The 27185-nt window shown below is 39.8% G+C and overlaps 1 protein-coding gene across 1 annotated transcript in view; it reads left to right on the forward strand.

Moving 5' to 3' along the window:
* The window catches only part of EXOC4 (exocyst complex component 4), a 722132-nt gene that overhangs the window by 188243 nt on the left and 506704 nt on the right, over positions 1–27185 (forward strand). Inside the window, exons 8-9 of the mRNA XM_002922628.4 lie at positions 6745–6890; positions 11245–11333. Coding sequence (XP_002922674.1) covers positions 6745–6890; positions 11245–11333 — 235 coding nt within the window. The remainder of the gene's footprint in view (positions 1–6744; positions 6891–11244; positions 11334–27185) is intronic.

Below are 27185 nucleotides of genomic sequence, written 5' to 3' on the forward strand. Positions count from 1 at the left end.
TGAAAACTCTTTTTTGGAAGATATTAGCTGGGTTTTCTTTGTTAAGAACACATCTGTTGGGGTTGTCAGGGAGGTAAACATAGTCTAGGTTTCTCCTAATCAGGTATTTGGTACAGGACCAGAAAACACATGTGTGCTCGTTCAATTTTTTGGTTTGTTTTACTTTAAACACTAAGGAACCTACTCACAAGATCATACTAATAGTGGTTTTAATTACACAATTACTGTTGATAATGAGTATAATTAAGCAGGCAGCCATTCCATTTTCAAAACGACTGTTTATTTTTCTTTTAGTTTCCTTACTGCAGAATATTTTAGTCCTTATACAATGGGGAAATGAAAGTGCTACATTGAAAAACTAGATTTTTCTGTTGTGGGTTTTTTTTTTTTTTTTTTTTTGGTCATTTCTGTTGTGGGTTTTTTTTTTTTTTGGTCATTAACATTTCATTCACTAGCAACATATGTGGGGGTATCTGATGGTTTTTGATAATTTTAAATGGTCCTAATTTTTAAAATACTGTTTCAGTTTCTGTTTTAATATTTTTTGGAATCAAGGTAATAGTTTGAGGGGCATATTATACTGATTTTGCTCCTCCCCCTTCTTTGAATTTCTCTTCTCAAATTCTGGACATCCTGGTGTCCCTGGATCTGGCCTTGTCTCCTCCATCCACTGAGACTATAGTTTCTGCTTGGGTTCTACCCTTGCCCCATGGAAAGTAGGAAGTTCCCTCTAGGAAGCAGCCAGAGGGCCTCAACTAGTGTGCTTTCAGGGATCATAGCTACCAGTTTCTGCCTAATTTGGTTTCTCTCCATGGCCTTCAAATTATTTTTTTCTGGTCTGAGTTTTTTTTAGCTTTTATAATTATTATAAGTGTTAGTCCAATGGAAGCTACTTTGCTGTGCCTGGAACAAAAACTCCTGGACATCTGCATTTGAAAAGTAAAATATTGAAAATTATAGTATTTAATATAGGCACATTGAAGATATCACTCAAGAGAAGTAGAGTCTTAGTTCATGTTGGGAGCTCATGGTGATTTCTTTCCACCTTATTATTGCTCCTGTCATAAGTCATCTAATTTGAGATGCATAATGTGGGACAAGTATAGTATGGCTTTGCTGTAAAATCATGGAACATTTGAAGTTAGTAGTGAGGAGAATTGGTTTCTTAGTGCACAGATTGGAATCTATATAATCTCCTCTTATTATGAGATAGCAGTGTTGTGTAAAACATAGTATTTGTGATATGTCATAGATACATGTTAGTGTATATTCATTTATCCATAAGTATCTTAGTGAAGAAACAAAGATCCATTCAAGCTATCATAAGAAAAAAATAGGGAAAATGTATTAAAGGCCAAAAGGATATATTGTGGAACTGAAGAGTAGAAAATTTAAGACATTTTTAGCACCTGGATTTGAGACCTGTAAATTATGGAAAACTTAGGTTGCAACCTTTAAATCTCTCTCCTGTGGGTCTCCTGTTTCTCTCTGTCTGGTCATCTAGTTCATTCTTTTATTCTCTCTCTGCAAATTGGTTTTTCATCCACACAGTGCGAGAAGGTTGCCCTAAAGAATTTACATGTCTTCATCTCCGTTGACCATCAGACTCTGTCCCACTAACACATTCCTGGAAGAGAACCTGATGGCCTAATTGGGGGTTTGGCTGTCTCCCCAGTGGAGTAGACTCTGGCTGACAGAGTGGACTCTCCAGGGTTACAAGCATGGCGACCAGAGTCCAGTGTGTAGTTGGGGAACGCTTTTTAGATGAAGTGAGGGTTTTCTAAGCTGGGAAGCTACTGAAAGGGATTTACAATACTAAGTACCTAGAAGGATCTGGATGTTTCTACTTGGATTAATGTAGAAGCTGAAGACAGGAGATATGTTCACGGTAAGCTGGTAAATTCCACATTTATTTTTAGGAAATGCTGGATGTATGACATAAGCAGCCACAAGCAATATTTTAAATAAAGATGGTTGAATGGTAAATGAGGGATTCATTTAGAATGATGCTACCAATGCTAAGCACGTTCTAAATCTCAAAACCTTGGCCCTGCTTTATACATCGTGAGATTTCTGACTGTCATCTTAGCAACTGCTAATCAAATATTAGAGCAGAAGAGATGCCTCATCACCCCAGTTTGTATGTCCTTTAAAGCATTATACTTCTTGGCTTCTACTGCAGAACCGTCCAACATACTAGGTACTCAAAAGATACAGTGAATCATGATATCACTGGGATATATAGATATTCTGGTGCTTTCCAACCATGTTTTCATAATTCTTGTCTTTGGTTTTACAAAATAATACCTTTGAAGTTAGATTAAAACACCCATAAACTTTGACTTTTATTACAGGAATTCCCTGTCTTAAAAAGAGAAAAGATATGAAGGAATTTAGAGTCAGCAAGAGCATGGGATAATCTAATGTAGGTTCTCTATGTACAAGATATGTTTGTTATCATATATAATGTCCCCTTACCCCAGAGTTCCAGTCTTGGGTGATTTTCCCCAGGCAAAAGACAACGCGTGTGGCTTATTTCCTTTCATAAAAATGGAAATTTGAAGTCATAGGTAATGGTTTAGGATGTTTATGTACAGTTTGGAAGATGCAGTACATTATCCACAATGATGTGGGATCGCCACGAAATTACACGGTTGTGTTTTAGTAACAGGTGTCTGATGTTTGTGTCAAGATTTGGTAGTAGAAGATTTCACCTAATTCAGATGAATTTCAAGCATCTTAGAACAAAGAGCTTTTTTGTTCTTCGAGATATTTAAAAAGCACGTTTTACAATTTGGTGTCAAAATAAAACTGCCTGTTTTAATGCAGTATTTTCCAGCTGGGGGTAAATGGTATTAGGAAAAAGAGGCAAATGCAGTGAAGGAAACAAACATGGCAAAGCCTATGATTAAACTCCTAGCTATTCCTTTTTAATTTTACTTGTATTATAGATTTTTGTGCTGAGGAGTCATTTACAGGGCTCGTTCTGTTTTAGAGACTATTTCTAACATGTGTATTAAAAACATATGCATCGAGGCTTCTTACTCCATTTTGTAAAATTCAGTGATTCACTGTATATATATTTGATTTTCTGGTATTTTTCATGGCTCTGTGATGGAAGTAAAGCACTATAAAAATTGGGGTAGTCAGGTGTCTTTTCCTTAAGTGAGAAGTCATCATATCAGGCAATTTTTGATGAACACTTGTTTAATGATGTGTCAAATGGGTACTGTAGTGCTCAGAAAAGGGGACAGCTGGCCTAGAGTGTCTTGGGAAGGAGTCATTGGAGANTAGAGTGTCCTGGGAAGGAGTCATTGGAGAGAAAACATTGGAACTCTTTTTGGGATGGGTTTGTTAGGGTATCAAGGAAGGAGGGTAATCTAGGTCAGGCCTTCCAAAAACGAGAGGGCCCAGGCATGCATGTTCAGGGAAGAGGTAAGTATTTGATTCTGATCGAGTGCTGGGTTCATGCTGAGGAGCCTAACATACGCTCGGGAATCGATACTGAGGTCAGATTGATTCAGATGACAAAATAGCCTTACGATGACATTGGCAACAGTGTTTTAGGAAAACCACTCTGTCCGTGGTGTATGGGAGGGACTAGAAGAAGAAGAGCAAGAGGCAGATAGAGAAACTGCATGCGTTGAGCTAAGTTGGTGGCTGTCAGACGAATGTGTAGGGACAAACTAGTAGAGCGTTGAGAAAGAGTGACTGATGCTGGGGGTACTATCTCCTGAGTGGATACAGAGGTGAGGGAAGGTAGCCAAAGACCATTCTGAAGTTTTAAACCTGGAAGCCGGTAAGAATAAGAAACCACTCACAGAAAGAAGACAGAAGGAATTACCCATTTTATGGGAAAAGGATTTAGGTCTCAGAATTTAGGGTTGATTTTATCAGAGAAATGTGTGAGTATATCAAGCGTGCAGTCACATAGGTGGGACTGGAGTGTGGGAGAGAAATCGGGACTAAACTACATCATGGTAACAGAAATACATGTGAAGGCTGCTTCGTAAGTTTGGAACCTAAGGGGAAATGGGAAAGAAGATTATAGAGAATATTGACCAAAGCAAGATTTTGGTTAAGAAGGTAGAAATAGTACATGTTTGTCAAAAGAAGGGGAGAAGCCAGTGTATGAGAATAGATAACAAAGTGAGAGGTGATATTTAAGAGGACTTTACTGACTTGGAGAAAAAGAATAGTGATATTTTAAGGATGCTCGTCAGGTAGGCCTTGATCAGTCAGCATTTTACCGTACAAGGCCAACCACTGAATTCTAGGTTAAGAAGTACCTCGGAAGAATTACTGGTTTAATGTATCTTCACGACTTTGGTAGAAACATATTACTATCATATTGATTGGTGTTAAAACCAACACTTGAGTGAAGCACATCCTTTGTAGACGTCTCTCTGCGTCTTTCAATTTGAAATCCATTCTGGTTTACTAGCCTTCTTTTGACCACAAATTCCCACAAACTTGGTTGGCATCATCAGTAGATCTGCCAAGTAATTGAGTGCCAAATGTACAAAGTCATCAAGTCTCTCAGTTGAGTTGTTACTAAAGTCGAGTCCCAATTTAATAGTCTCCTTGACTCTTGGGCAGTTTGGATGATGTATTAGCAGAGAAAGTATTTGTCAATATATTACTTTATCCCTGTGCTGAATAATATTCTGATAGCCTCGTAAACATACAAAAAACCCCACTGACCAATCTGTTAATATATTTTATAGTTTCCCAGTGAAGTCTCCTTTGTACAGAAAACTAAATAAGTCTATCTACTGCCACCCATAGCCATTCTCATGGGGAGTTTTTTTTTTTTTAATTTTTAAAATATTTTATTTATTTATTTGACAGAGATAGAGACAGCCAGTGAGAGAGGGAACACAAGAGTGCGAGAGGAAGAAGCAGGCTCATAGCGGAGGAGCCTGACGTGGGGCTCGATCCCATAACGCCCAGGACGCCGGGATCATGCCCTGAGCCGAAGGCAGACTTTTAACTGCTGTGCCACCCAGGCGCCCCCTCATGGGGAGTTTTTATGCTTTCAGTAAGAGTAGAGTGTCAGGATGAGCCAGGCTCCAGGGTTGAAATCCTGGTCAGTTGTTCTGTAATTATAAGACCTTAGGCTAGTTTCATTTTTTTTTTTTTCCTTAAGACCACATACATAGGTTCACAGCAAAATCGAGGGGAAGGTACAGAGATTTCCCATGAATCCCTGCACCCACACATGCATATAGGCTAGTTTCTTAAACCTCTAAATCTATTTCTTCATACCTAAAATCTAGATAGTAACTCTAGCTTTATAGATTGGAGGATTACGTTAAGATCATTTTCTAAACATGTCTGATATTTGATAAATATTTAGTAATGCATATGTGCTCATAACAGACATAATTGGCTTTAAAACTTGGGGCAACATCATGCTCACAGAGTGCTTCATATAAATGCTTTTTGATGATAATATGGTCCTAAAATCTTTATTGACTGAATAAGCAAATGAGTTAATATACACCTGCAGACAGGAAGGAATAGGTACTGGGATCTGAGTCTCTGTAAAGCTTTTATTTCAGTCTTGGGTAGAATTGCTTGCTTACTTGTACTGTAACACTTGGTTATCTTAAAATTTTAAATGTGGCAAGTGATTACAGAAATGAGTTGATATACTTTAATCCCAGGTTGGATATTTTTAGGAACCATGGTGATTTCTCTTCCAGATCTGCTACTTTCTTTCACAACAGTGGGAACTTTTTAAAGCACTTGTATTAGACATACAAAGCTGGGGTGCCTGGGTAGCTCAGGTAGTTTAGTGTCTGACCCTTAATTTTGGCTTAGGTCACGATCTCAGGGTTATGAGATCAAGCCCTGTGTCAGGCTCTAAGCTCAGCCTGCTTGAGATTCTCTCCCTCCCCTTCCACCTCCCCCCACCCCTGTTTGCACACATGTGTGCATGCTCTCTCTCTCTAAAATAAGTAAATAAATAAAATCTTTAAAAAAATGCAACAGCTGATTCTAGCCCAAGTCCCACCCTCTGAGGCTTTGAAGTGGGTTGATTTTGTAAGCGTTATCCATTGGCAATAGTGCTTTAAGAAACTGTTGGTTTTCTTGCTTTGAAGCTGTCAAGATGAGCAGTGGGCCTAGAAATCATTTGTAGGTTAGCACCTCAGCCTGCAATGGCTCTTAACAGGTTTGTTTCAGTTGCTTAATCCCCCTTGCTATAGAGTGAGGGGTGTGGCATGGTCACCAGAGTGAGTCCCCCAGGGTTCATTCTGCAATCCCTAAACCACTTCCTTATCTGTAATCTGAGAATTCGTTTGATCAAATGTTGTGCTTTAAATAAGATAAAGCATCTAAATTAGCCCCTTGCCTACAGCATGGTAATCCCTCAGTAAATATTATGGCATTGCTGCTGACGTTGTTGTAATTGGCAGTTACGAGGATTAGAAATGCTGATTAACTCACTTGGCACAGTACCTAGTACATAGCAGAATCTCACTAAAAATGTTCCCCTTTACCTCCACGTTCAAATGCCTAACATCCTATTCTCAGTTTTAGGTGTAGATGGCAAATAGACGACTTTCTGGCTATACTGAATCTTTCCTCAGATCTACAACTAGAAATATGAATAGCTAGGTTAATATACTCCTGAATGTCAAGGATGAGGTTTTAGAATTAGGTTTTCATCATTTGAAATTGGTTTTCTTAGTAGCACATTGTAAATGTGTGTATTAAACTGTTTATCTGATTCTGCAGATGCTGTTGACTGAGTACCTGGATATGAAAAATACTCGTACGGCCTCTGAACCATCAGCTCAACTAAGTTATGCCAGCACTGGACGAGATTTTGCAGCCTTTTTTGCCAAGAAGAAACCTCAAAGGCCAAAAAATTCTCTTTTTAAGTAAGTATCTCCCTGATGGTAAGATAGCAGGTGTCAAGAAATGTTTGATCCAAGTAGGACGGCTTTCTGCTGTATTGGCAGCCGGTGCTCCACCCAGTTACAGCTGGTTGGAAATAACTTATAGGAAGTGAATTTATTTTTTATTTTGTATACATTTGTTTTCTGTAAGGGGAAATGGCTATTTTGTAATACGGTTAGTGGACTATCTAGGACTTTTATTAAAGATTTTTGGAATTTATTTCTGTGGCATTTTATATAAAATGAAGGGAAATGAAACTTGCCAGTTGTTTCTGGGAACTTTTATATGAAATGAAATATGTCAGCTTTTGAAAAACCCCCAAGTGCCAAGAAATAACCTTAAAGTTGACACATTGGATTTTAATTGGTTTAAGGAAGGAACAATCTGGAAATTCTTTTTTTCTAATTACAGTCTTAATTGACACTACCAGGCCATGTTCCTAAGTGTATGTCATTTGGTAACAGCTAATAGTTAATATTGGATAGTGAACAGCAGCAGCTACCACTGAGTGCTTACTGTGTACCAGGCACTGTGAGGAGATGAGTTTCTCAATCTCAAACGTAATTTAATTTAGATGATGTCAAATTTCAGTAGCAGGAGTAGTGGCTAACACTGAATCCTCACTAAATACTAGCAAAAGCACGAAGCCATTTTCATGGATTGTCTCATTTACTCATTACAGCCTTATGGGTCAGGGTTTTATTTTTAATCCTTTTTTGCACATAAAAACTTGAGACACAGCGAGGTTAAGTAACTTATGTAAGTTCACCTAGCTAGTAATTGGTAGAAGCAGGATTAAGTCTTGGTCGATCTGTGTATTCTTCTGAGGAATCGGGAGTTAACTGGTTAAGCAGTTGTACCTGTAAATCTAAGCCTATAAAGTGACTACAGAAGTATTATCTCTGTATTTTGAATTCATTATTTTTGAATAGCTGAAGCTCCAGTATCTTTTATTGATTCATTTTTGAGGTTTGTTTATATCATAGATTCATAGAGTTCTTAATCATTACGGAAAGTTTCAGTAGTGCATTCATCTTGTGGTCTAGAGGAGATTGAGCGTGCCTGCATTGGAATAAAATGCGTTCTGTGTATTGAACGCATTCTTTTTCTATGTTTTCCCATTTTGTTCAGAGGGTAGACGCACTATTAGTAAAAATGCCTTAGTCCACAGGTAACATAGGACCCCACTGGAAGGTTCTTACCTCACACAGTGAGGAGGAATGTAGAGGAGTCCGTCATTTGACAGTGCAGTATCCTCAAGGACCCAACCCTCTCGTCTCTCTGCCTTTGGTCCCACTGCAGTATAATGGTGATGCCAAGGGACGGGTGGGATTCTTCCTGCAAATTTTTTTTTTAATTAGTAGACTTTTTATACCACTTTTCAGTTTGCAGAAAAATCAAGCTGACAAGACAAAGAGTTCTCTTATGTCCCCTTTCCTCAGAATTTCTACTTACGTTAACATCTTGGATTCATTCATATGGTACCTTTGTTACAACTGATGGATGAACCGATATTGATCATTATTAACTAAAGTCCATTGTTTACCTTAGGGTTCACTCTTTGTGTTGTACATTCTGTGGGTCTTGATAAATGTGTAATGTCATGTAGCACCATCATGTTATCATACAGAATATTTTCGCTGTCCTCAACATCCTGTTTTCCACTTATTCCTCCCTCTTTTCCCCACCCCCTGAGCCCCTGATAATCACTGTCTCTATATTTTATCTTTTCCAGAACGTCTTACAGTTGGGTTCATACAGGATGTAGCCTTTTCAGATTGGCTTCTTTGCCTTAGCAATATGCATTTAAGGTTCTTCGTGTCTTTTTGTGGCTTGATAGCTCATCTCTTTGTATTGCTAAATAATATTCCATTGTGTGCACGTACCTTGTTTTTTCCATTCAACTGTTGAAAGACATCTTGGTTGCTTCCAATTTCTGGCCATTGTGAATAAAGCTGCTATAAACGTGCAGGTGTTTGTGTAGATGTAAGTTTCCTGTTCATTTGGATAAACACCTAAAAGAATGATTACTGGATCATATGGTAAGATTATGTTTAGCTTTACTGTCTTACAAAATGGCTAAACCATTTCAGATCTCTTTTTAAAATTAATCATTGTTATCCATTTATTAATCTTTTCTGCCAGTGACAAAGCCCCTCTGCAAGTTTTCCTCAGGTTTTAGGATTCGTTCTTAGCCCATTCCTAAACCAGTCACTGGCAGGCCACGGTGATTGTCTTGAAATAGTCAGGGGTCATCTCTGGTGACAGTCTTGGGCTGGAGAGGAACCACTTTTCCTCAGCACACAGCTGTTTGAATAGGGAGCAAAGAAGCTGAATGCCTGGATAGAAGGGGGGCTTTGCCAGAAAACAGGGAAGATGGTGGAAGAAAAAAGGTGGTTAACTAAGATGGCCTGAGATGCTGCCTAATCCTTAGGCCTTTACTTTGCTCACTTGTTTGTTTGCTTGCTATCTGGCGTGCTTTCTCTTCTCTCTCTCTCTTTTCCTAGCTCAACTCACTGTTGTAAATCTAGGTGTGTTACAGAAAGTAGGTTTCAGGGCATTTAGATTTCATGCTCTCAACCATCACCCTTAACTTTCAACCTCAGACCACATATACATTTTTCCACATTTAGCCAATCCTGAATTGTGGTACTGAAAAACATATAAATTATTAGAACTGAATAAATGAACTTAAGTCATTGTCAAAAATTTACTATTGCACAGTAATAGCAACTCCTCACCTACACAGGATTAGACCATTCTTCCAGATTTGCCTGCTTCTGGTCTTGGTTCTACCATTAATGAACTGTGTGAGCCAGGACAGGTCTCCCGTCATTGTGGGCCTCTGTGCCTTTGGCTATAAAATAAGGAGGCAAGACCGTATCCTCTCTAGTGCCTCTTTTACTGTGAAATTATACCAATCTATGAGTTGTGGCAAACAAACAGAAGGTTCCTGAGTAGCAAAAATACATCAGGTCATAAAGGATTAAGATTTGGGTGAGCTGTAATCTGTTTTTATGACACCTGTGAAGGACTTTATTACTCTCTTTAATTGCCCCTAGCCAAGGTTAATTAAGTGCGTTTAAGTTCTCATTGTATCATGTGTGCCTCTCTATTCTTCGCTCAAGAGTTTATTTCTTTTTCCCTTGACATTTCTGATCAATAGCTGTCAGCATGCTTTTTGGAGGTCAGCGGCTTCTTTCCTGCCCTTGACTGGCAGGTGGCACTTTTGAAGGACTGCGCACTTTGCCTTCCTTCTGGCTGTGAGGGTCCTCTCAGTTCTTGTCAGGGTGCAGAGAGAGGATCAAGAAACCCAAGTGTCTCCCTCTGACTGACATTCATCTTCCTTGTCAAAGAATGGAGAAAGAAGGCGTAATTAAGAAAGTGGTGGTGTTCCTTTTATTTTGTTGCCAGAAACCTATGCCACTATCACTGTTGCTCTTTCATGATGCTGCTGTTTACCACTTAGTGGCAAGTATTCTTAGGAGGATTCCTCCTGTCAGCCCCATTCCTCTGACTTTGAAACTCGCAGGTCAGAGATGGAATTTCTTAACACGTCAAAGGATTTACTCTTGATATGGTCTTCAATTTACCTGTTTTTCACCCTCTTCCCTGCAAATGTCTTTTACGACTGTGATTTTTTCTTTCTTTTTTTTCACTCTTGAGTTATTGTTTTCGCCTTTATCATGCACCTGTCCTCCGTGTTGCTGACCTCTGAAGGGATTCCTGGGGTGGCGTGAACACACACTTTGTCACCTGTTTGGTTTGAGAGTATTTCATGTCGTAGGTGGCCAATTAGAAACCGTTTCGAAACTGTAATGCTTTTGAGGACTTTTCAGGAGAGACCATAGACGCCTTGCGTCTTTGGTGTGTTCTGCAGCATTGCTAGAATGCCTTCTGTACTAGTTCCCTCACCGGGGGAGTTAGAGAAGCAAGATGTCCGCCCCGCGGAGCCGGTGTTTCTGCGGCGGCGGCAGGCAGTCACTCGGGCCGTGTGAGCTGGATAGTAGCACAATTGGAATGACTCTGTAGGATACTCTTACTGAGTGTGCATAGGGGTCCTGGCTAAGGGGCTGGAGGCAGAAGAAAGTGTGACAGATGAGAGTTTATCAGCTGAAATCAAAGAGCAAATGATCCAAAGGCTGTTGTGCAGGAGAGTTAGCCAGGAATATTGTTCATAAATCACGGTCTGTGGCAGCTCGCTTTGGCCCTGGCATGGAAGAGCCAGAATGTTTGGGTCGTGGAACATTACGGAGCACCCCACAGACTTGAGGCAAATACTTTTGGAATACGTGGCTGGACACCGCCTTTGGTTTACCCTGCGTTTCATTACAGGTTCGAGTCCTCCTCCCACGCCATCAGTATGAGTGCCTATTTGCGAGAGCAGCGACGGGAGCTCTACAGTCGCAGCGGAGAACTTCAAGGTAGGTGGTTGAACTTCTCTGGAAAAATGAGTTTCTGGAGGAAGATCTGAAGTGTTTCGCGCATGTGAATTTGCGGTTTGCCCTCACAGGATTCTTTCAAGATAGCAAAGATTTAGAGACTTGATCAGCTGTTTCTTCTGTTACTTCCCAGCGTCTGCTGCCAAGCAGCTAAAACTATTGCCATGGCCACAGGATTTATAGACCTGCTACCGTTCAAGTGAGAACTCAAAGCAAAAAGTTAGGAGATCAGTCTCTTCGTGCTTAAACATGGCAGACATGAGTCCAGTCGCAGTCTCGGGGAATGCCAGTCTTCTGTGGCCGTCACCGTTATACGTAATCGGTGCTTTCCATACGTTCTGGAACGTAGCAGGAGTACCTGGGATTGGGGAAAGGGCAAATGCAAGCTCTGTTGTTATTTAAAAGGAAGAAAGATGCCTCTAAGTGAGATGTTGTAATCAAGCTAGCTTTGATATACAGGATAGTCGATAGCCGTATATGGTTACTAAAGAGTTGTAATCTGTAGGAGAAAATACTTGAGAAAATAAATCGTAAGCAAATGTAATTAAATTAAAAATCCAATAACATTTTCTTCTGTGACAAGAAGGATGCTAATCATGGTAAATGCAATCAATTAAGAAAGATTTATGAAGTCCTGCTAAGTGCCTGCCATCCTAGGCATCAGAGGGGATGGAGGTTGAGTAGAAGGAAAGGGAAGATAAAGCCTTAAGATCCAGCTATGAAAGTAAGGCATGAATATCAGTAATAGTATCAGGAAGTCAGTGCTGACAACTAAGTAGATGATGTGCATGAAGATGCTCGAGGAGTTGAGAGAAGTGAGTGATGATTTAAATTATTTTAAAACTATGGGCTTCCTGTATGAGGGACGCATAAGAACACTTCCATTTTGGGGGGATGCATTAGAGACACTTGAAATATTTTGCAGTGAGCAGCCTGCACAATTAAATATTTAGTTTTCAAGATTTATCATGTTTCCAAACATTATGCAGTAACCAGCCAGCCTTTCTGGATTTAAGGACTACCACCTAGCCATTTCTACCTCCGTCTCCATGGTTGATCTAAATACCTATAAATTTCCCCGAAGAGGCTGCTCTTCTCTCTCCTGCCTATACCGCAGTAATAATTCCACAGCTCACGGGTATAGTTACCGGAACTAAAAGCCTAGACATATGTTTGAGAATATAAGGAAAAGGAAATTAGCCTACCAACATTTTATTTAGTAATAGTGTTGCTCTCCATTGTTGGAAGCGTGAAGTATGCATCTTGGAGTCCCGAAGTACATGGGTACAGGGGATAGTTGGGATTGGAACAAGTCAAGGAGTGAAGGCGGAAGGTAACCCAGGCTCTAGCAAGCAGCTGCCTCCCGGGGGTATAGGCTGGACTGAGAAGCTTGGAAGGAAATGGTGGTAACAGAACACACATTTCCATAGGACTGATCGTACCTGAACTGCCGCTCGGGCTGTAGCTGATCACGTAGGGCTAGAGCGATCCTCCGTGTTCCACGTCCTTATTGTAATCACTGAGTCGACTTCAAGAAACTTTAAATTTACCTCCATAATTTCTCTCTACTTGGTTCGTAGTACATGAAATTTCTTTAATGGGGACAAAGCAAGCCTTTCTTTTTTTCTTTTAGATCATTTCACTTTTTATTCATCAATACACTTAATTCTTTAGAGCAGTTTTAGCCTCATAGCGAAGTTGAGTGGAGAAAGAGCAGAGACGTCCTGCATACCCTCTGCTATGACACACGCGCAGCCTCCCTTTGTACCAACATCCCCACCACAAGGAAGCCTTTTGTTTGACACGTAGTGATGAAAAGGTAGACCACATAATTAACAGGACAGCAGCACAACCTGTCATTCATTCACATTCGAGCATAATTAGTCAACCAAGACAGATGACTGATGGTAGACTCTTCCTTCTTTTTTGTTAGTGAGAGTAGCGAGCGCTTTGCACCCTCAGCCATGTAGAATGGCTTTTGCAGCCGTGGCGCCAGTCGTCCATGATTTCTGGAGAGACCCTGGAGCAAAGCAATGAAGAGGCGAGGGTTCTGGGCCCAGATTGCTGACACAATCTAACTCCCCATTTACTAGTTTCGTAACCTCTGTGCCTAGATTTACCTACCCCTAAATGGAGACAGAAATAACAGTACCCACCTCATGAGGTTGTTGGGAAAGCCACGTTGAGGTAAGCAATGAGCAGTGTTTAGAGAACTGCTGCCTAAATAGGAAGTATTATGTCTTCCTTTTCCTCTAGCCCTGTTGTTCTCATCGTTCTCACTAGTCCTATCACTTCAGTTTTTGTACTCCTTCTCTTTGTCTCTTTAGCTAAATCCTTCTCCACTTTGCAACTTAAATTTAGTTGTCACTTAGTCTGATGACTGTCCCCCCATTTCCTCTCTCAGATTGTGGCCCGTGCTGTGTCCTCCTACCACATCTTTGACATTCCCTTTCTGAGGACTTTCCACTCTGTATTGTGTATCAGTGCTAACTTGTTTGAGCCTACCACGAAACTTGAAGTTCAGGAGAGAAATACGTTTTTATTTCCTATCCTTAGCACAGTGCCTAGTATGGTAAATATTCAGTAAATACTGACTGACTCAGCGACAGAACAAATGAGGACAGTTGACGTCGAAAGTGGGCCAGAGAGCTTACTGCGGAGAGATAGGAAGGGCCCCAAGGGGAGATGCGGCCATTGAGAGCCAGTATCGGCTTCATAGGTTCTGTTAGTGTTTAAGTTCAGGGAGAAGTAGAGTCTGTGTGTCGATCTGTTTTTGTTCTCTCCAGTCATACGTAGCTTCATTAAGTAGGAATGTTGCCACTGAGCTGTCTGGGCTAGGACAGTACTGCTGTATAAAATTGAAAAACATATTTTAAATCCTTCCATGGAGGAAGTTTATTCTGAGGGTGGTTAATTGAAGAATCTCTATCATCAAACTAGGAACTTTCTCATTTTTCAGAAAGTTGAAAGTTGATTGAAATATGGAACTGTATGCGAGAGTATGTTTTACTTAACAGTGTTCAGCAAAATAGGAGCATTTATCTCTGGTTACAGGGAGGAAAGTAGTCAGCAAACATATCATGTTCATAATGATCATTAAAAAATAATTTAGCTGAGCTGACAGATCACATGCTGATGAGTTTTTGTAAAAGTTTGATGGTATTTCATTGAGAAGTAAAAGTGTCTCTGATGAATGCTTTTAGCAGCTCAGCAGGAAAAGGGGAAAATCACACCTATTTTCCATTAAAAAATGGCCAGCCTTTTTCAGTTATTCTATTCATCTGACTGGTCCAAGGACCACAGTGAGATCTGCATTTCAGTTTATCCTTGAAAAGGTATAATTGAATAGTTCAGTCAAATCCTAAGAGGCTGGCAGAAGATTTTTGTCTCTCCTCTCACCGCCACATAGCTGCAGGTTTCGCTTCCCAGTGGTTTGGTTCAGAGGTCAACTTTTCTTTCTGCGGCAAGGAAAATCAACCAGGAAGACCATCAAAGTAACATTAAAAAGCTCAAATTTTATAAAAGTTCAGTTTCTGCCAACATTTTCCATTCATCATGCAATTAAAAATGTGACTCAACCCAATAATACACAAGGGGAAAAAAGAATGTAAAAATGAGATTTCTTTGGTATCATCAACCCATCTCAGTTGGCTCCGTTCAGGTACAGATGGTTCATTATATAGTCTGCTGTCGGCAATTGGGCCAAGGAGGTGGGGGTGCCGTTTCAAACTGTGCGCGATAACAGGTGGAGATCTAACTTGTGAGTCTCCATTCATCAGAGACTTGCCGTTGCTTTGAGCCTCGCTTCATTGTACTGCTTAGACAGCCGTGCTACAGGTTAGAAACGCAGTAGTTTTAAAGAACACTTAGCTTGAATATGGCTTCTCAGGTTTAACGTGGGATTCTTTGGGAGAATAAGGCAACTGACGAACACGTTATCTCACGAGGGGTTTAAAAAAAAAACTCAAAATAGTGCTGCTCGTGACCAAAATAAACTCTTAGGTTACTCAGTCCCCCTGTGCCGTGGTTTTCTCATTTGAAAAATAGAGCTGTTATGAGTTCTGACTACTTTAGGGGGGATGTTGTGACTATACAAATTAGATATTAAAACAAATAGTTGTAATTGATTTAAATTAAAATGGTGCTTTAAAAAATTGAACATGGTGAAATTGGGAGAACTGCACCCACTTCTTTCTCTCTTGTTTTCTCCAACCCTCCAGTCTCACTGTTCCCCTGAGTTGGCTCCTCTCAAGGTCACCAGCGATCCCCATCTTGGCAGATTCAGTGTTTTCTTCCCCATGTTCATCTCACTTGATCCTCTGGCCAGCCGTGTTCCTTTTTTCCTGCATATGTTGGAGTGTCTCAAGGTTTGGTCCTGGGACCTTAGCTGTGCTTACTCTGTGGACTCTCCTCCGCTGTCTCAGCCCAGACTGAGTTTGGTTAGCGCCTAGGTGCAGGTGACTTCCAGATCTAGGTATCCTGCCCGCATCTTGTTATTGTTTCCTGACCTCTTTCAGGATCCTGCCCACTCCCCACTACCATCCCATCATTCTTTATCACATGTTTTTTTTTAATTTTTCTCCTGATACTTAATTTCTACCTGTCTTTCTCACTTGGTAAGTTTCTGCACTTGCTTCTGAATTCCCAAAATGCAAGTCTTACTCATTAGTGCATTCCAGTGCCTGGGACAATGCTTGGCTTGAATTAAGCACTCAAAAAGTATAGGTTGGAGGAGGCCTCTATCCTCCGTATCTCCTTATTTGCAGGTACAGGCCTACTTATTTGAAAAAGCCTAGTGGGAGGTTTGATAAGCAGAGTAGGAGGAGTCCTGTGATTTATCTTCGTTCATTTTTAAGATAATAAAACTCACAAATGGGTAGAGCACATTAATTGTCATTGATCCAAGTAGAAATGTATACTCAGTTTTGATTACAGTTTCTTTTCTGTCTTGGGGCTACTTAGTACTTCTGTTTGTACTCAATAATATTACCTTTAGAGTGCTATTTTATTCCCATTAGTCTAATGAGTGGCATTTCTGTAGCCCTGACATTAAAATATTCTGTAAAGCTCCAACCACTTGAGAATTAACTTCTCTAAGAGGATTTGCTTTACGTGGTAAATATGGAAGTACTGGCATCAGGAAAACTAGGCTCTTATACTGACCTAACCTGAATTTTCTGAGCTTTTCTCTCTAATGGGTTGTTGGTGACTGAGGTTGTGAATACTTAATGATATCATATGTAATTAATCTGTTTGGGGGTACCTCGCCTTAAGGTAGAGTGATATTTGAAATACATTAGCCATGAGTTGATTATCCTTTTTTACAAAAGGACTTATAATAGGAGTCTCTCAAATAGCAAGCTTTTCTATAATGGAGCATTTAAAGCAAGATTTCATTTATGTGCACGTTTTCAGGGACATTTTGGCTGAAGTGAGGTACAGCAATTTTATACTCATCCTTCACATTTGTTCCACAGCCTTAAATATAAGAAGCACTTGTAAAGCTTTATATCTTGAAATACAATTAGAAAATTCTTTGTAGCCTTAAATTTTACGTAATGACTTTGTTAATAACTACGTAGCAATATGCAGGGGACATGAAAAAATACATTTTTTCTTCTTAAAGTTGCATGTAATTATTTCAAAATAACCTTAATCTTTCATAGTTATCTCTTCTGTTTTAGATTCTAAAATAGTGTTTAAAATTGATTCCCTTTCCTTTTATATATTTATATTCTTGCTTTTTAAAAAGACTGATCTTAACTTCCCCATAGGTAAGATTTGTCTTATAATGAAATTATAATAGAATTTTTATAAATGTTAATTTCTTTATATGTTCCTAAGAACTAGTAAGTAATAAATATATTTTCCTGAGGTCATGAGCAGACTAATGCATTATTTCAAGTCATTTAGGAAATAAAAGTATTCTTATGCCAAGATTGTCACTAAGTGTATCACCTCTTTGCCATAATCTTTGCAATGTAGATATTTATTTTATTTAAAAATGTTCTTTGTTTCTGGATTTAATTTATGACATGGGTTTATTTTCTGAAGAATTGTAGTTCAAACAAAGTCAAACCATTGGTATCCGAGCCATGTGGAGGAGCCTGGAGGTCATGGGATGGACAGTGGATCCCGAGAGTGCAAAACAGCTATCACAAAGCCTTAGGAAAGCCTGTGAACCTCACTCTTGAGAAGTGATCCTTGGTCATGATGCAGAACTAGTTGATGACCTATTACCTTATTTTAAGAAACCTTTGTTCTGCCCATTAATCATTCACCCATGCAGATATGGGAAAAGAGTGAATACTTTTAAGTGAGATTGAAAAGTGATACATAGGCATTTTCTTTATATAATACTTGAGTCAAGAGGTTTTTTTAAATAAAAAATTTGGAAAAAATTACAAATTTCTAGCATGTATCAGAAAAATTTAAAAGTAAGTTAACTTTTTTTTTAAAAAATGACATTTTTAAATATGACAGAAGTTACTGTCATATTTTTTTAATATTTTTTTTTGTTATATTATGTTAGTCACCATACAGTACATCCCTGGTTTTTGATGTAAAGTTCGATGATTCATTAGTTGCGTATAACACCCAGTGCACCATGCAATACGTGCCCTCCTTACTACCCATCACCAGGCTATCCCATTCCCCCACCCCCTCTCCTCTGAAGCCCGTATTTTTTTTTTTTTAAAGATTTTATTTTATTTATTTGACAGAGATAGAGACAGCCAGCGAGAGAGGGAACACAAGCAGGGGGATTGGGAGAGGAAGAAGCAGGCTCATTGCAGAAGAGCCTGATGTGGGGCTCGATCCCAGAACGCCAGGATCACGCCCTGAGCCGATGGCAGACGCTTAACCGCTGTGCCACCCAGGCGCCCCTGAAGCCCGTATTTTTTAAACCATTTGGCCCACATTAATTTTGTAATATTTTTGCCAAATTTAGTAGTTTATATAATGCAACTAATTCTGACTTGAGCTGTTTTAGAAAATAGAGAAGATCAGAAATATTCATGGTCTGTAGTGGAGAAAGTAATTTTTAGATTGATGAGAATGCCAGAGAACAACTTGATCATTGTCCCGATAAGACACAATTCATAAGATAGTTTTACGTTTTCAGAATGAGGGTTGAGTACTTTCAGGATTATTACTAGTTTGAGATGACCTTATCTGAAGTGATCTATTACCAGAATTCAGAAGAAATTGACATATGCATGCATGTAGTATGAGGTCTAGAAAATAAAACAGTAGATTTTAATGGTAGCAATTGCTTTGGAATTCATAATCTAGTCCTTTTTTTTTTTTAAGACTTTATTTATTTATTTGAGAGAGAACATGTGTGGGGGAAGGGCAGAGGGAGAGGGAGAAGCAGGCTCCCCGCTGAGCAGGGAGCCAGACTTGGGGCTCGATCCCCTTAGATCATGACCCGAGCTGAGGCAGATGCTTAACCGACTGAGCCACCCAGACACCCCTAATCTAGTACTTTTCGAACTCATCATTTTAGTCCTAGAACCTGCTTTCTGTATGTTTTATTTCAGAGTTGAGTATAAAAAGCAGATTGAGGTGGAGGTGGCTTGACTAAATGGGGTCTGGGACTCAGAGCCCCACCTGCCCAGACCCCTCCTCCATCTGCTCCTCTCTTCTATGGAGCACCCGAGGCACCATGACAAAACTAAAGACTCCCAGAAGCAGAGCGCTATACGAAGGAACATTGGTAAGGAGACAGATGACATTATAGATTTGTAGGGCTGGGACAGGGAGTCAATAATGGGTGGTCAGACAACTGATAAACCATAAACAAACAAAAAAGATGTTGAATTTGAAACTCACATTTAGGAAACTAAATTTTGGGTGCGTTGAGAACTGAAACGTGAAGAGCAAAACCGATTGACACTTGAGTTCATAGTAGCATTGTTTGAATAACAAAAACGTGGGAGTAACTCAAATACCATAGACAGGAGAATGGATCTAGCCGTGCAGTAGAGTACTATGTAGCAATGAAAATGAATGAGCGGTACTGTATAGTAACTTGGTTGACTCTCAGAAGCAATCACAAAAGATGATATATGGTCGCATGCCATCTGTGTGCAGGTCAGAAGCAGTCAGGACTGAGTAATATGGTGAGGTGTCTATCTTTATGTGATGAAAATGTGGAGAAGGTAAGGTAGGGAGCATGAACAGAAAATTCAGGAAAGAGATCACCTCTGGAAAGGATAGAGGAGGGGATAATCAGAGAGGAGCTCAAGGCTTCAAGGATAATAGTACTGTTCTATTTCTTAAGCTAAGCGATGGAGATGCTGTTGTATTTTTAAAACTGTACTAAAATGGTCTATACATCGAGATATTATACAATTCATAGGAAGTACAAATATAATAATTTGTAAAAGGCCTCTTACGTCGGGAAATTTGGAGTGTTCTGCGAGAGCTAGATTGGTTCTTGGCCTGCACCATTCCACTGCAATGCCAGGTTCATGCCACAGCAGTGCATTACTACTGAACTCCAACTGTCCCTAAAATAGTTCCTGAGCAGTCAGCTCCAGGAGCAGGAGTGCTCCCTGCCAACTTCCTGGACCCCCACCCCCTCAGCCTCATCTCGCCCGTCAGAACCCAGTGCCCGGTGAGGTCAGCAGCTAGTCTACTTTTGTGTCCTGTGTTTTCTAGACTTTCTGTTTATTTATTGAATATGTACAGATTTATTACATTTATTTGTCCTGGATGGGGCCTTTAGGATACAATAATGAACAGAACCAAGTTTTGCCTTTGAAGGGCAAAATAGCAGAAAGGGACCAGGACCATGTCCCAAAGACTGGCAGTTGTCCCCCAGCATGTATTCTCTCTCTCCTCCACATGAAGAGAGCCCCTGATTTTTAGCCATACACATGGCCACCCAAAATAGAAACATTCCTAAGCTTTCCGTGCAGCCAGCCATGAACATGTAATTTAATTCTAACCAGTAGAATGTACATGAAAGTGATGTGTATAACTTCAGGTCTTACATTTAAAGGGAAGGAACAGGCTGTCCCTTTTTCCCCAGCCCAGTGTGTGTGAACGTGTTCTCACACAGGATGAATGACGTGTGGTGGGGAGCCATCTGAGACCGTGCGGACGAGGTGGTGGAGAATGGTGAGATAGAAGCAGCTCGAGCTGGATATTGTGCAGTGTCGGACCTCTGATGACCAGAGCCACTGTACCACCCCAGACTTCTCTATGAGATAGGAATAAAGTGTCTTGTTCAAGTCCATGGTATTTTGGTTCTCTGCTACTGGAAGCCCTGCTTATATCCTGATTAATTCAACATGCAAACAAATGATCACAGCACGGTGATACACATTATGATGGAGTTGTGTAGACCTGTAACTAAGATGTGTATACAGTGCTGGGAAGGCAGGGAGGCTTTCATAGATGTTTCAAGCTGCTTATGAAAGATGAAGAGAAGCTTTGCAGATAAAATAGGGGTGGGCATTTCAGGCAGTGGACATGGCAGGGATAAATGTATGGAAGTGTGAGCATATAGGCTTTTCTTGTTTCATAACATGAGTTAGAAGGATATAACTTTTTTAAAAAAATATTTGAGAGAGAGAGAGAAAACACTGAGGGGGGGGCAGAGGGAGAGGAGAGAGAGTCTCAAGCAGACTCTGCACTGAGCACGGAGCCTGACACAGGGCTCGATCCCACGACCCTGAGATCATGACCTGAGCCAAAACCAAGAGTCAGACATTCAACTGACTGCGTCACCCAGGTGTCCCTAACTTTTTCTACTAAGGAACTCAGTTCATGTATACAGACCACTACTGATTATAATTTGTTACTTTCAGGAACCAGAGATAATAGAAGGGACACCAAAGGTATTGAGAATGGCTTGGGCCATTGTTCATGATAACAAGAGGTTAAGAATTGATAGAACCAATGGTGTCCTGGTGACGACAGGAAAATAAAACTCATGTTACACCTGAGTATAAGCTAAATGTAATCACTGTACTGGATTTTCTGAGGGGTATTCAAATGGTATAGCTATGCCCCTTGATTAAAATTTTTGTAGGATAAACAACTATTTTAAACGCAACTATTGTAGTATATTTAGAATGTGCAAGGTAGATTTGGCTGGAGATACTGGCAGGGACCGGATCATGAAGGACCAACCTTACCTAATTACAGAGTACCTTGTTCAGCTTAGACTGCAAATGGCAGCTTGGTTGTGTATGGAGATTGCAGAGTTCTGTGTGCTCACATCTGATTTCCAGCTTATAATTGTGTGGATGAAAATATGCATCAAGTTACTTTTGGCTTCACCACAATTTTAAACTCAAAAAGCCTATATTACAGTAATATATGATAGTATGTATGAATGCTACATGAATATTGTAATAGTCATAATATAGGATGTTCATTCCTAGAATTGTGATGACATCTACTGAATTGCAGCCAGTTCATTTGCATATTCATGCCCACTTAGCTCAAATAAGCCCCTGTTTGTTTGCACATTAACGTCTGGTTTCAGCACCAGTTAACTAATTTACATATCCCTGTTCAGTTGGTTAGTGATGTTCATATGTGGAATATTGGTGCAGCTGTTTGTGCTACGAGTAGCTTGGGGAGCACAGTGGTTTAGTGGAAGGAGTACCTATTACTCATCCTGCTTTTACTAGGCAAGTCACGTTACCTTTCTGAGCCCTAGATTGCTCATCTGTATAATGAAGTTAGCAACACTCACCCTGCCTATTTCTTAGGGTTGTTGTATCAGTTGAGAGATCAGAGGTGACAGCTTATAGGCAACATTTCTAGGCTACCTATATTCTAGGCCTGTTCCTGGAACATCCGCATATAGGAGAGTTCTAGGTGTCATGGAAGACAAGACTTGCAAGCAGATACAGTTTTAATGAATGTTGTAAATACTTCTGGGAGCATGGAGGAGAAAACACTTAATGTTGCCAGGTGGAGTCATAGAAGGTGTTACAAAGAAGGAATCTTTATACTGCAATTGGAAAAGTGAGTTAGCCACCCTGCCCCAGGAAAGAGCACTCACTGTAAGTAGGGAGAAGATGGAAACGACACCCCGATATATGAGAGCTTCATAGGATAGTAGGTATTTGGGGGTTGAAGCAGAGAATATTAGGAAAGATAGGACTTAGAAGAGGGAGACAGGTGGGCAGGTCTCAGAGGACCTGGTATTAACAGCAAGAAGACATGGTTTTTGTCCTCCAGGGGCTTAAAGCAGGAGAGTGACATAATGAAATCTGCATTCTAGAAAAAGTATCCCAGGGGTTCTGTAGGGGATAAATTGAATATAGTGAGGCAAGTTGTGTTGTTATTTCAGGTGAGAGCTTATAAGATCATGCCAGCTTTTTAGGAGGTGACAGCAGAGAGGGTGGAGGGGGGAGTAGATCCAAATGCCAGTTTCAAGGAAGAATCAGATGGACATGATGACTCCTTCTGTGTGGAGTTTGAGCAAAGATAGGCATTTTGGCTGATTCCCAGTTTTCTAATCTGGTGACTTGGGTAGGTAATGATTTTATTTAGGATAGGAAATATAAGAAGAGGGTAGTTTTTATGGAGTGTTAGATAGGGGTAAAGATAGCTTTTTTTTTTTTTTAACTTATTTTCAGGGTTTCTCTTTTAGTTTTGCTTAAACCTATCCAGCCTAATCTAACCACATCTAATCTAACCAAATCTGTTATCAACTCCCTCATATTTAAGGCATTCAGCAGTGTTTGATTACTCATCACTGTTCCCCTTCCTAAGTCCAGTGTTGGAGCTTCCCTCCTCCTGCTTCTCTTTTTAAATTGCAAATGCTACTTTCTCCTTTTTAGGTTTTGGTTGATCTATTAATTTGAGTGCTCATTTTAAGCTCCTTGAAGAATATGAATTCTTTACTTTTTGCTCCTAGGTGGGTCTGTATTTTTATTACTAAATTCAAGCTACCATTCATCTTCTTAATGTCTCGCTTCGTGATTTTGTGCCAAGTCACTTAACTGGTTTTCTCAGTTAGTAGAGAGAAGTTAAATGATTTCTATGACTCTCAGTCGGTCCAAAGCTCTGGGTTCTTGATTCTCAGTACTTGGTCTGTTCCTAAAGATCGGAGTCTGAGGACTAGTTAGAGGTTCAGAGCATGGTCTCTGCAGTCGGGCTTACTGCTTGGGTGACTTTGGGCAAACTGACTCCTTTGTGTGTCAGTTTCACTTTCTATAAAGTGAATATACTTATGTCGTAGGGCCGTGGTGAGGATGAAATGTGTTAACACATATAAAGTGTTGAGAACTGTGCCTGGCATGAATTAAGCACTGATTAAATGTTAACTATTGCTAATTTATCTGGGGTGCCCCCCCCAGCACCTGGCACCATTCACACATAGGAGACGCTTACTCTTTTTTAAATTAATGGATGAATAGGCATGCTAATGTTCAAATACATTCCAGTAAAATCTCCCAGAATGGTCCTTAGAAAGTCCTTTTATCCCCCTGTTCTCTTCTTTGACAAAAGTTCTTCTGGAGTGTTGACAAACTATGCTTTCATCGGTGATCATTGCAATCGTGTGATGTTAAGTGGCATACACTGAGGTGGTCTGGGTGGGCAGCACTTAGTGACTCTTTAGTGACCTGTTCTTACCACTTACATCCACCCCAGAGGTAAATACTCGTGGCAATAATGAAAGTGGGCATTTCTCTTTGAAATCATTTTGATATTCAGTGCCACTAACTGCATTTTACTCTGTAAATAATTGAGGATGATTAGTATATGGCAAAATAGGAGGTTAAAATGGAAAGGTCATTCCTTCTCTTTATGAATTAACTAACTTACATCTGATCCTTCGGCGATGTTTTACAAGCGCTGTTGTCTTGTCTGCCTCTTACCTTCATTCTGAAGTCACTTCCTGGGTACTAGTAAAAACAAAAAACAAGAGAAAGGAGTTATACTCTAACTTGTAATTTGCTAACAACTCTTAACCTAAAAAGCCTTAGAGCTAGCAGAGATCTCAAATATCATAAATAGAAATGATCTTTTGAAAACAACATAAATTCTTAAAAACAATAAAAGGTGTGTGACTGAAACTAGTTTTAAAAAGATGGCAGCTAATCTGAAAGGGAAATTTTTGACCTGGCTTGGAAGGTGAGCAATTCACTGTGTATGGCTGTCATTCCCCACAGCACGGTTGCAGGAGGAGGACAGGTAAAAGTGAGGCTGTTGATGGGATGGGATACACCACTCATCTATGATTATCTCTCCTTTCTAGATTCTATGACTCTTACGGGGAATCAGTAATTCTGACTCCTCTTGAAAACCTTATTGAATCATTTAAAAAGAATTTCCCAAGAGAAGATCTTGTGCCGTAAGAATTCTTTAGCATCTAAATTGAATGGTTGTCTCTGATCATTTCTAAACTGTTTACTCTGATGAACTCAATAGGTGGAGTTTCTTCAGATGCAGAATTTGGACTTATTTCCTAAGAAATTGAAATCCTTTGTTACCTAAATGGTAGTATGGTTCTTTTTTATACCTTCGCTTCTAGGACATTTTTGGGCAAATATAATGCCCAAGGGGAACAATTAGGTTGGTTTTAGATGATGTTTGCTGGGATTTTAGCCATAATTATTTGTTGACACTTTGAAATTTGTAGCTGTCTCAATAACTTTTAGAATATATGTTATATAAAGAGATTATCTGAGCTTTAGTTCCCTATGAACTGAATCCTTTCTGCTTTTCCTTTTTTCTACCTTATTTTTTTATTATTCTCACCATTTTATTATTTCTCTTTTTATTTAAGTACAATATACCTACAATAATGTGTACCAAGTGCTCTTACCTTAAATATAGAGCCAAGTTTTTGCATGTAGATACACACCTGTAACTAGCCCCTAGAAGGCTTTCTCATCTGCTTCCTAGTCAGTACCATCCCCTTGGGGTAGCCACTCCTCTGATTCATAATGCTGTCACTTAGTTTTGCCTGTTCTTTAAATCTGTGTAGATGGAATCATATAACATCTTGTGTATCGAGCTGCTTTTGCTCAGCATGATGTCTGTGACATTCATTCATGTTATTGTATGTATCAGTTTGTTTTTCTTGCTATATATTTTGTTGTATGATTACAGGACAATTTATTCATTCTCCTGTTTATAGATATTTATCATTTCTACTATGGGGCTATGACAAATCTGCTATAAGCCATTTTGTACAGAAATACTAATTTCTTTTAGGGACATATCTAGGAGTGGAATTGCTGGGTCATGAGATAGTCATACGTTTAGCTTTAGAAGATACTAATAGGCATTTTACAATTACAGAAATAATGAGAAATTGCTTGAGAATTTCAGTTCTACATTCTCACTAAAATGTGATTTTATCAGCCTCCTAAGTTTTTGCCATTCTGGTGGATGTGTAGTCTACCTTATGGTTCTCATTTTTGTTTTGTTTTTTGTTGTTTTTAAGATTTATTTATTTGAGAGAGAGAGAGAGAGAGACAGAGAACACGAGCAAGAGGCAGAGAGGGAGAAAGAATCTCAAGCAGACTCTGTGCTGAGCACGGAGCCTAATGACAGGGCTCCATCTCACGACCCTGAGATCACGACCCGAGCTGAAACCAAGAGTCAGATGCTTAACCATCTGCACCACCCACGCACCTCTGTTGTTTTCATTTTTTATTTTTATTTATTTATTTTTTTTAAAAGATTTTATTTACTTATTTGTCAGAGAGAGAGAGACTAGCAGAGGGAGATGCAGGCTCCCTGCTCAGGAGCTGGATGCGGGCTCAATCCTAGGACCCTGGGATCATGACCTGAGCCAAAGGCAGACACTTAACCAACTGAGCCACCCAGGTGCCCCTGTTGTTTTCATTTTTAAAAAGAATCTCTGCGCTCTCCCTAATTGTGCTGCTCTTCTCCTCCCCTCAATCTGGCAGTAGTTTCTGGATACAATTATTTAGTGTGCAAGCTATATCCCAATTCACTAATTTATGGTACAGCTCTTTATAGAGAAGTGACCTTGTGTTCTTCCTAGGAAGGCCTGATGGTGTATATACATTTTTACCCAGAATTCTCAGGTGGCCTTTCTTGCGAGAAATCACTTACTAATTTGTTAGAACTTTTGAGGTGGAATATAAAGATATCTCCTCTCTTCCCTCTTTGCCACTTTTTGGTCAATGGTTTTCTATTTTGAATTATATCCTTGTTACATGTATCTTACTGATATTCCTACTGGTGGTGGGCAGAACTCTGAAATGATCCCAATCACCTGCAACCTTTATAATTCCTCCTCCTGTGTGTGGGCTGGATCTGTGAATATGATGGAGTATCATTCCCACGATTAGGTTACATTATAAGGAAGCTGTCATGGGATTTTCCAGATGTATTAAAATCCCTACTGATTGTCTTTAAGTTATTCAAAAGGGGAATTATACTTGGTGGGCCTGACCTAACCATGTGAGTTCTTAAAAGAGACAAGAATCAATAGCAGATGCTGGCCTTGAGGAAGTAATTCTTGTGGGAAGAGCATGCTACGTGGCAAGTACCCAAAGCTGGTTTCTGGGAGTCAAGAGCCAGTCTAACAGCCAGCCAGAAAACACGGCTCAGTCCTACAACCAAAAGGAAGTGAATTCTGCGAACAACCTGAATGAGCTAGGAAGGGGACCTGGAGCCTCAGATAAGGTTGCAGCCCTGGTTGACCTTGATTTTAGATTTTAGTGAGACCCTGAGCATAGGACCCCGCTAACCCAGGCCTGGACTTCTGACCCCCAGAAACTGTGACATAATAAATTTGTATCATTTTAAGCTGCTAAACTTGTAATTTGTTACACGTCAATAGAATACTGATATGCGACCTAGTCTTGATACTCCATGATT

Source organism: Ailuropoda melanoleuca, chromosome 1, assembly GCF_002007445.2.
Source record: "Ailuropoda melanoleuca isolate Jingjing chromosome 1, ASM200744v2, whole genome shotgun sequence".
In the NCBI taxonomy this organism is placed as follows: Eukaryota; Metazoa; Chordata; class Mammalia; order Carnivora; family Ursidae; genus Ailuropoda; species Ailuropoda melanoleuca.